Here is an 11,087-nt window from a genome sequence, read left to right on the forward strand (position 1 = left end):
ACCCTAAATAGTCGAAAGGGATAGTGCCATAAGTTAAAAAGAGATATCATGATTCGACCCTGAATCGCTGTCAATCTTCGGATTTGTAGGAAGTGTCCTTTCTGTACGGTAGTACAGTCAGCAGCAGAAGTCGCTATACACTCCAGGTGCTCAAAGAGAGGTAAACGTTTAAACTTTAAACAAATTAAAAACTTTACTGCCCGTGCTCCTCACGTGGGGCCACGGCTAGCCTCTATTAAAAAGCCATAATGTTTACATGTCAGATTGGGACAGTGAACGTGTTACGTTTCATTTCAATTATTTTCTCCTTCGTTCTTTGATCGATTCGGAGCATCGTATTTTAGTACTATACAGGGTAGCCCATTTAGATCGGTCAGTATGGGAAAATCTAAAATTATAAGACATACACCGATCTCTTCTTAGGAACCATGTCATCGATTTTAGTAACAAGAAAAACTGCATTCATACATTTAAAAAAGATGTATGTAAAATGTCTTGAAAAAAAAGGTGGTCTTTTCGAAAACTTACTAAAATAAATTAAAGGATATGAAAACAATGCATTTTTGCTTAAGATCTACACAATCGATATCTAAATAGAAATAGTCTTAATATTATTTTTCAAAACGTTCGGGGTTCCCGAGCTGAGTACACTTTTTTTTAAATGTATAAATGCAGTTTTTCTTGTTACTACAATAATCGATGACATGGTTCCTAAGAAGAGATCGGTGTATATCTTATAGTTTCAGATTTTACCATACTGACCGATCTAAATGGGCCAACCTGTATAGTATATTTTAGTACAGTAAGTGGGCTAAATAAATATAATTAACATATATATGCTCTACGGTTTGGAAGAACGGCCGCCTATGACAGTTAAAATAAAAAAACGATCATTCTCGTAGAACCTACTTATTTATTGTCTAAGTTTGACACTTGACGATAAAATACTTCTTTAAGAAAGGAGGTGTTAATTCGTAGCTGCTACAGTATTTTTTTTAAAGTTAAACAGATAAAATGTTGATGCTTAGTTACCATTGAAATAACAACTGCTTAGCAATTGGTGGCACCCTGGCTGCTGACGTACGTGATTGGCAGAGTGCTTGTAGGTATTAATGACAGCAGCTTAAATTTGAGTGCTTAGTTACCACTGACTTTCTAACCGTTATTGTCATTGTGATTAAATAAGGGTGTATGTGTTAAAGAAAAACTCAGAAGTTAAGATATATGTGACGAACTGAAAGCCTACGTGAAAAAGACAACTTAGATGTCCTTATTTTTGTGACGATTGAAGTGTATATGTTTTCTTGGACACCTTGCCCGCTCAGGTATATCTGCTGCTGACTGTATTATTATTTATTCTGTGCATCAGCGACACTCACAGTACATTTTTAACTTCGGTAAACGGTTCAAATCAGCTTTGATTACTAACCAATACACAATTTCCCACTAGATAAAAAAAAAGCTGCATTACAATATTTGACGTCAAAAATTAACAAACATGTATTGTTTCACTAACGGCATAATATAGGTATAGATGGTCAAGCAAATCTTGTCGATATCCCTTCACGCCTACATTTTTCAAATGTGCCGCCTTTTTCTACTGACAAGATCTGCTTGACCAACTATATGTTTGTTAATTTTTGAGTTTTTGAATTTTTTCTAGTCAAACTTATTCTAGTTCGTTGGTCCACCCCACACCACCAATAAGTTGTTAGTCCCGATAGTAAACTGTCATAGTAAAAATAAAGTTGGAATGAAAATGGTATGTTTACCACAAACAGAGCGGTCTACGTTTGTTTATTAGTAAAGAACAACCTAGTTTCCGTTTATTTGTTATAAACATTTGACTTTTGATTTGTCTAACTCTATTTCGATTCAAACAGTCCAGGGCGTCTGTTTAAAAATTGCGCATTGTACAACAAAGTTGAATTTTATTTATCTTCGGCTGGTTAAAACTAAAAGAAAAGTTTTTTACTTCTGAGTTTGATGCCTATTTCAGTTTGTGTCGAGGATGGTGGATGGTGGTTTGAAGGACCGACTTATTTAAAAAAAGCTAGTTCACTTAATTACCGAATAAAAAATAAAAAACATGAAAGTTAACCTAAATCTTTGAGGAAAATCGGGACATTCGAACCAAATATTATTAGCACTTTCTTTTTTATTGCAGTGAAAGAGGTGCCACAAGAGATTTTTAACTAAGGGTATTTTAAAACTTAACAGACAAGCGGGTGAAGGCGCGGAGGCGAACGAAGCCAACACAGAGTTAGCGGATTCCAGCGACACACCGCTATTGTTGAGGACAATATCCTCTGACACAGAGGCGAGCGCCACGCCGCCTGCCTTGAGGAAGCTACAGCACCAGGTATGGCTCGACACTTCTATTACATATTAACTCACATTTATAGACGGGTCTAACGCGAATTTATTTTATTACCTTTATTTACCGACGTTTCGACACAGGTTTCACTGGTCGTAAATGTGAGTTGATATGTCTTCAAAACGCGAAAGTATTAAATATTATTGTTCTATAACATACAACAACGACATAGTTCTATGAATCGGTTTTGGACGACAGCGGCGGCCCCGCCCGCCCACTGCCCCGCTACCCCGTTGCCTGCGTCACCGGTCACATGCCCCCAATCCGCGGCCTAACATGAAGCTACTGGCTATAGGGAATATTACGCGAAACTGCGTAGGGGGCGCCACTACCACAATCGGAGGACCTACCACGAAACAAAAAAATCGAAATTTTGTTACCTAACATCTCTATCACTTGCTTATTCGATCGATAAAGAGGCAGACGAACGAAATTTCGATTTTCACGTTTCCCGGTAGGCCCTCTGTAAAGAAACCGCCTTAATGCACCAATGTCATATTTGATCTGTGAAAACTTGTCAAAAAACAGTTTAAGGCACAGTATGTATTTATGTTACTCTATGGTTTACGATAGGTGCTAGTGCTGCACTCTGGCGGCAGAACATTGCAGTAATACCCACTATTTACGGGTATTTTTTTCCCAAACCTTTCTTTTCGTTCACCGGTTTTTAAAGATTTTTTATATAAAGGCTGCCAAATTTCATGTGTTTATGTTATAATTTTGCGTTATTAAGGAATCAAAATAGGCGCCAAATGATGCGTGTAATATAACACAATTTTTTTTAAACATGCTTGTAATAGGAATAATACATTTTTATTTCTGTCACCAAAAGGATCTACTCTATTTACGTATGCTGGTCCGTAACTTTTATATTTAGAACGTTAATTGACCCGTAAAAGGTCCAAGTTTGACCGTAATATTTACTTGATAAAATTGTGGTATATTCTTAGCAGAATTTTTTATCCGAGTGAGCGCGGAGGTCGAACCTAGCGTCGCTTTCTCCTCAGGTCGCATTCTATTCTTTGATCATTATATGGATTGGAAAACTGGCGGATTTGGATTCGCTAGTCAGTTCACAGCGCCACTATTTCATTATAAACAAAGCAACTAAATTTATTAACCAACATTGTGACAGGAATATCGTAGCTCTTGTGCAGCAAGAGGGTTAGTGTATAAATATCAATAGGTCATGTGCAATTTACTGCATCAAATAACCCTACGTTATTTACAATACTGGAGCGATATTCAGATTATAAATGAAAAACCGGCAAAGTGCGAGTCGGACTCGCGTTCTAAGGGTTCCGTACATTACCCAATTTTTAACAATGTTTTTTTTTTAACAATGTGATACGCGAGTGAATTGCCTTTAAAAAACCCGTAGGGGTCGGATCAAAAAGTAAGTAATTAGTCCGACTCACGCTTGACTGCATATTTCTAATAGGTTTTCCTGTCATTTATAGGTAGAGAACTATTATGTGTATTTTTTACAAAATTTTAGACAATATGGTAATTTTTTGGCAATTTTCTTAAATAACTTCTAAACTATTTATTTTAAAACTTATATATTTATTTACAAAAAAATATATATATATTTGAGATCCTCTTTTATTTGATATGAAACACGATATAGTTAAAAAAACATTATTTTTTCATTTGCCGCCCAAAACTGGCCTCCATGTTTAAAATTCATTTGTTTACGTAAGATGTCCGTCTTTGGGTCACGAATTTACATGTGTACCTCAACTTAATTGGTCCAGTACTTTTGGAGAAAATGGGCTGTCACAGAAGGACAGACAGACGCACGAGTGATCCTATAAGAGTTCCGTTTAGTGCTAGCGGTTGACCAAAATCAGCTGCAAATGGTGTTAAATTAAAGGTATGAAAATCGGCACGATTAATCTTTAGGCCATTTGAATCAATTTGACCCGTAGCCCCAAAAAACAAAACAAACAGAAAAGAGTTATGACGTCATCTTTTTTTTGTATGGAAAAATAAAAAAAAATGTTCAAAAACCTATCGTGTGTGGTATTAAATGAAAGGGCATTTTGAGCCGGTTCTAAAAATATATCACATTATTATATTTCGGTCACTTGAATTCAATTAAAATATAAATAATTTTCAAAACATACCAAGTTTGGGCTCCTCCAGATACGAAACCGTTGAATTATTTAATACCACACACGATAGGTTTCTGAACATTTTTTTTTATTTTTCCATACAAAAAAAGATGACATCTTGACATCATAACTCCTTTCTGTTTGTTTTGTTTTTTGGGGCTACGGGTCAAATTGATTCAAATGGCCTAAAGATTAATCGTGCCGATTGTCATACCTTTAACACCATTTGCAGTTGATTCCCGAATTTTAGGGTGGACCGCTATCGCTAGTTTTTTCCTTTTGAGGCACGAAACCCTAAAAATGAAAATTAAAAAGGTTTATTGAGGCAATAAACATTACATCAGAAACATTGATAGTGGTCCTCAAACTAGGCCGAGCCTGTATCTTGGGAAAATTTTGTTATAATTTTGTTATTGATATTACGATCGCTCCTGCTTGTTGATGCGCGCGAAATGCACTACGAGTCGTATCAATAACAAATCAAATTTAAAACCTAGAATCGTCCTTCTGATCTCTAACCTTTTTAATATTGTTACTCTTATGGCTTACTAGGAAGACTGGTTTTACCCCTAATTTAAATTTATTTCAAGTACCTAATCAATTTAGGACTAAATTCAGGAAATAGAAATAAAAAATAAAGCACAAACTGTCTAACATTATTTAATTATTCTTAACACATTGAATACTCAATTTACATTATCATTCTTAAGAATTTAAGTTTTCATTTGTAACAACTGCGTTATCTTAAATGCGTACGATAAGTGAACAATTCATTATGGACTTGGCTGAATGTACATGCTGCTTTACATTGTATCAGTTAAATTAATAAATTTAACTACATAGTCAAATAAAATACAAGCCTGACGATTTTGACGGCATTAGTTCAAAATTCTATCAAACAAACTGATACTATTATCCTCATCATTGTTACTAACAAGTTTATCGCTAGAATATTCCAAAGCGGGCGTCGTAGTCGGCGGGCCCAATGGTCTGCTAGAACAAGTTTTGGCTCCAGTTACTAAATGATACTGGCAATACTGCACTTGACAATTATCATGTTCACAAAGACTGTAGTAACATGTTCCATCTACACACTGCGAGTTGATGTTTAACTGAGTCACCAGGCTGTCTGCGAGAGACGTTGCAAAGCGCTCTATCACGAAATGAGCGTAGTTGCTGAACAAGTCTTTTACTGCTAGAATTATAGTTGATGTTGCATCGGAATCTTCAGTTGAGGTTGAGTTTAGATCTGAAACAAGATAATTGAAACTATGTTATAATTTGATAGATTTACTTGTGAAATAGACTGGAAATTTGTGATGGCGGTCAGTATACCTGTTAATAGTTTAGTTACCTACAAATTACCCGATGTTATACCTTCATAAATATATTTTTTAGTATTTGATTAAAAACAAAGCTTCATATATTTTATAAAAAACAGGGAAGTCTAGATTAGGTCACCGACCGGGCACACTCGCCGGTGTTCAAACATAATGTGGCGAGTGTCAAATTAATGGGCCAAAACAGTCAATTTCAAGTTGTATGAGGGGTTTCGATACTTCATCAATCATGATTATCAGAGCTCGGATTTTTCACGGCAATACAAAACACTAGCGTAATCTAGCCAGTGCTTGAAATATTATTTTATCGATATCGAGTATTACTAGAGTATATGACAGGTATTGCCTCAATACATTTTTAGGGTTCCGTAGTCAACTAGGAACCCTTATAGTTTCGCCATGTCTGTCCGTCCGTCCGTCCGTCCGTCCGTCCGTCCGTCCGCGGATAATCTCAGTGACCGTTAGTGCTACAACGCTGAAATTTGGTATGAGTATGTATATTTTCCACGCCGAAAAAGTGGTACAATAAAATCTAAAAAAAAATTTTTTTTTGGGGTACCTCCCATACACATGAAGTGGGGGAAAAATATTTTTTTCGCCCCAACCCTACTGTGTGTACTGACGTAGATTTTGAAGAAGAAATTGCGTCTGTTTCTAATATATAACTTCATACAAATGTTTTTATTACATATTTATTTTATTTGGTGACGTATTTTCTTCTAGTACTGAATTATCGATATCGATAAAATAATGTTTCTATCACTGGCTAGATTCCGATAGTGTTTTGTTTTGCCGTGAAAAATCCGAACTCTGATGATTATCATCACCAGCTTATAATACGTCCCAGACACAGGACTTCTCTCACGAGATGGTTACATACGTTACAGACAAATACTATAATTAAATAACAAAATGCGTATGAAATTGCGAAGCTACAAAGCCCAAAGGGTGTGCCAAAGGACTCACCTTATTTTGAGGACTCGATTTGTCCACTCTCTCTTTCGGAGGCGGTACATCAGGGTTCCCCTTGGTGACTGTGGAAGATAGTACAGCTTCCAGCTCTAACGGGTGTTCTGCTGGTTCTTCCGTTTGGGTTGGCACTATGGGTGCGGTTGACGACTCTGGTGCCGCGGCAACCGCTTCAGAGCTCGAAGTAGGGGCGGGCTCGGTGGGTAGCGATGGCTTCGGCTCCTCTGGCTTCAGGCCCATGTTGTACTCTCGACATTGCCCCGTAACATATGTATCATAAATGTTACACGTAACATTCACACATGCAGTTTTATCGCATTTCATAGTAGTGCAGGTGTGGTCGTTGCACCAAATCGTGAGGTTTCGAGACGCGATCTCGACGTTGTCGTACGGGCCAATGGTGGTCGACCCGTTGAGGAGATCGGCTTGGGGCGGAGCCCCGGTGTCTGAAGAGCCCCACCACCCCGTGAAGGGATACGTGATCCATCCCCAGATCGTTGAACCAATCCCACGGCCCTCGGTTAGCTCATCTGCAAGCGGTGATGTTAGTTACCTTTTGTAATTATAATGCGGTTACCATGTACGAAACTACAGACACATATCTAAGTAGATGTCACCTATACTGAGATTCATATCAAACGGGCTAATTTCTAAACAACATTGTTAAAGTATTTTAGGACTTATCAACTAGATTTGGAAATATTTAACTTTTTCTTATTGGTTCTGTTTGATTTAAATTCATCAGACCAGCCCTAATTTCGGCCAGTCCCCTTATAGATATTATAGCCGCTTGTTTTTAATAGTTGATGAAGTGACCGATGTATAATTAAAACTAATACTTCCACAACAACTCTACATTCAATAAGATTTGAATTTATCACGATCATGCATTCCGACACGGACGTATATGAAAGTATGCTCAATAGCTAAGTAAAGATGCAGTGACTAATCCTTTACCATTGTGTTTTCTACTACTTCAGTCGGCCTCAGTACTTTTTGATACAAACGTTTCCGAGAAAATACGATGAGAAAGGATTATTCACTACATCTGTGCACGGGACGTGTTAGTAGTTGCCACACGCGTTTGGGTGATCTACATAAACATATGTCAGTCATAAAAACGTAGATTTAGAAAAAAATACTTACTACTTGTTGGTTTGCAATAAACTCCTTGCACCAAACACACAATTAGAAATGGGAGAAAACATTTAAACACGAGCATGGTGACAGGCAAGGCTGCTGCGTCAGTAAATGTTTGAACACTCCCAGCCGTCCTTTAAATAGGTGCCGTGGCGGTATGTCGAGCCTATCTCCGAGATAAGGACCCGGGAATGTTTACCTAATGAGCGACTAACGTCCGTTCTTACAAACCTTTTAATTTAAGTTAAGGTTTTACCTTTGGAGATTAAATACATTCTTGTCGCTCTCTTTAATTTGTCATAATTTAGTAATGTTTGGAATGCGCAGTTATTATCTTCATAAACCATGTGGGTCGCATGTTCAAATTCTATTTTTTTCATCAGTTAGAAAAATATCTACTTTTCCTAGTAAAATATTTATTTATTTAAACTCTATTGCACAAAAGGGTTTCGTGTACCCGTCTCCGGGGCCCCGTTCTCGTGTTACACGAAACCGGATTTGTGGCCCGTTCGGAACGGGTAATTAGGGTCTGTGTACCCGTGTTACCCCGTGTGTCCGGATCCACGGGTCAGGCCCGTTCGCGACGTATAGTGACGATCGGACGCGTTCTTTATAAGAGCGAAGAATGAAAAGTTTATAACGAACAATAACACATTACCAATAACAAGCAAAACTAAAAAAACCGCGGCTTCGGAGCCGAGCGCACTACACGGGCACGGACTTTGACAGGATCGTGTAGTTCGGACCCTTTGCACCGCCGGGGCTAAGAACACGGACACACGGGTTGACGTGTAGCACGGATATAGCTAGGGAGCCCTAATAAAAAGTAGGCGAGTTGACCGTGACGTCACTATACTCATTTTCATATTAATTCCATATTGGCAAATCGATTTGACAGTTCTAAAAAAAGAAGCAGATTTGACTAGTAGGAAAGTACCCATTTAGCGATGATCGGCACGGACGGTGCTACACCGAGGGTTTCCGAATAAAAATGTTAAAATTCAAAAACTTAAAAATATTACTTAAAATAACACTCAACAGAATTACTTTTTCGAACAAGATCGCTGCATTTGAGTCATGTCCATTCATGTCCATATTAAGATTTTTGGAATCCCGCGGTGTGGCACCGTCCGTGCCGATCACTGATAATTAGGCATTAAAACACTCATATGTGACGTCCCACGGTCAAAGGTACCTTATGGCGGGTATGGAGTTATGCATACCCCAGTAATCTACAATAAATAAGCTATCGATAACACAAAAGATCAACCTTCTAGGTTGCGTAGTTACAGAGATATGATTTTTTGAAAATAATGTTGTGAAATGAGCAACTTTACGATAGAGAAGTTTTAAGTTTAGCCGCCTAAAAAACTATGTTCCTGAAGTAAGTTACATAGTTGACTACAAATAATAATGCCTTATATATCTGAGATTAAAAAAATTATGCGACTTGTTCTGTAATGCAAATAGAAACTTTTGATATCGACTGATTTATGTGTATACTAACCAATCTCTTAAAAATAAAGTTTTATTTCATTTTCACGATTGATTGCAATGAGCTCTCAAGATTTAAATTTTATCTATTAGAAAACGACACTGACAGACAGTTTAAGCAAAAAACAATACCGATTTAGAGGTGAAAATGTATTTTCTGACTTTTTCATATAAAATCACAAAATTGAATATTTTTACTTTTAATGTGACACACAATCAATTTTTCTGAGCACATATGAAAGAAATTCTGTCATTCAAATGAAATAAATCCTAAAACCCCAACTAAATACTATATTTAACCCCTTATGCCACTTTAAACTTACATAACAATAACAGTATTTGCTCCATACATTTACGAAAAGGTACCTTATGGAAATAAATCTAATAATACATCACTACAAAATATCAATCATATTATAGTTTATCTTTTATGAATAGAAAATATTAATTTACATTAAACTGCCCCCAATTTAATTAGTTCTTCGTCATAATAATCTTAAAAAAGACCAATAATTTGTATGTAATGAAAAGGTACCTTGTGGTCAAGTTACATGATGAGGCATGATGATGATGGAACAGTTAGGATAAACTAATAATATTTTGGGGTTAAGATGGTATAAATCGTCTATTTCTTATCAATAATATATTTCGGTTGCTATTGAAGATAAGCGGCATTGAGGTTCAATGACCTCAGATATTCCATAAGGTAATGCGTCGGGTATTGGCATTTTTCAGCAAACCAATGGCTGATTTACTGCATGCGACCAAACCAAATGAAGATTATTCTAGTTAAGAAAGACTTGACGAGAGTAACTTTGGTATAATAGCAGTCTACTTGGATTTGTGATGTCGGTCTATGTACGGTTATAATATTTGCGAGGCGCCCCAACCAGAACTGAAATTATCAAATTAGTTTTGCAGAATGCTAATACAGTTCTCTACCAAACTTCTTTTCCCGTATTGACTAGTTTTTTTGGGAATTTTCAATCTTTTTTCCATAAGGTACCTTTTCTACTAAACTCTGAGACGACATTACTAGGCTTATAACTAACTTATAACAAAAATAAAAACAGGTAAACAAACGTTACGCATTAAGGTTTCAGATCACACAATAAAAAAAAATTGAGCATTTTTTCACCTCTTTACAAAACATTTAATATCTCCGAAACTAGAAACCCTCATAAGGTACCTTTTCCCGTGGAACGTCACATATGATGTTTTTATGAAACTCTTTCAGCTTGTTTCATAAATTCACACTTGAATTCTTATTTATTTAAACATTATTGCACGATATAAAATTGTACAAATGGCGGACTCAATGCCTTAAGGCATTCTCTACCAGTCAAGCATTCAAACAGAAACTTGTAGTTAGCCTATTTGCTTTGTAGTTAGCCTTGTATTTTTTGCCTTTCATTATGTAGCAGTCATATAAACTACTATTATATTGCAAATTATATTGTGTTTAATTGTTGTACATACCAATAACAAAACAAGAAAATTAAAATAATTCAAAAATTATAAATAAGAACAACATAAGGTACAAGGAAAAAGCCACACGGAAACATCAATATTCTATTCATATGTTTTGTATGTACTTTATTCATGAAATGATTTTTGATAATACATATTACTGTGATTAATTGTAATTGA

At 36.3% G+C, this 11,087-nt stretch overlaps 2 protein-coding genes and 1 long non-coding RNA gene across 3 annotated transcripts in view; 2 read left to right on the forward strand and 1 right to left on the reverse strand.

The window, feature by feature from the left end:
- Positions 1-11,087, forward strand: part of LOC134796152 (uncharacterized) — a 118,307-nt gene that overhangs the window by 17,781 nt on the left and 89,439 nt on the right. The gene's annotated exons all lie outside the window — the stretch shown is intronic.
- Positions 1-11,087, forward strand: part of LOC134796140 (active breakpoint cluster region-related protein) — a 58,711-nt gene that overhangs the window by 11,041 nt on the left and 36,583 nt on the right. Inside the window, exon 7 of the mRNA XM_063768113.1 lies at positions 2,221-2,362. Coding sequence (XP_063624183.1) covers positions 2,221-2,362 — 142 coding nt within the window. The remainder of the gene's footprint in view (positions 1-2,220; positions 2,363-11,087) is intronic.
- LOC134796143 (uncharacterized) lies at positions 5,139-8,609 on the reverse strand. The gene is made up of 3 exons (XM_063768116.1): positions 7,950-8,609; positions 6,801-7,333; positions 5,139-5,743 (listed from the first exon to the last, which is right to left on the reverse strand). Exons 1-3 carry the CDS (start codon positions 8,023-8,025, stop codon positions 5,738-5,740), a joined length of 615 nt encoding a protein of 204 aa, XP_063624186.1. The 5' UTR covers positions 8,026-8,609; the 3' UTR covers positions 5,139-5,737.

The sequence above is a fragment of the Cydia splendana genome, chromosome 13 (genome assembly GCF_910591565.1).
Source record: "Cydia splendana chromosome 13, ilCydSple1.2, whole genome shotgun sequence".
Taxonomy (NCBI): Eukaryota; Metazoa; Arthropoda; class Insecta; order Lepidoptera; family Tortricidae; genus Cydia; species Cydia splendana.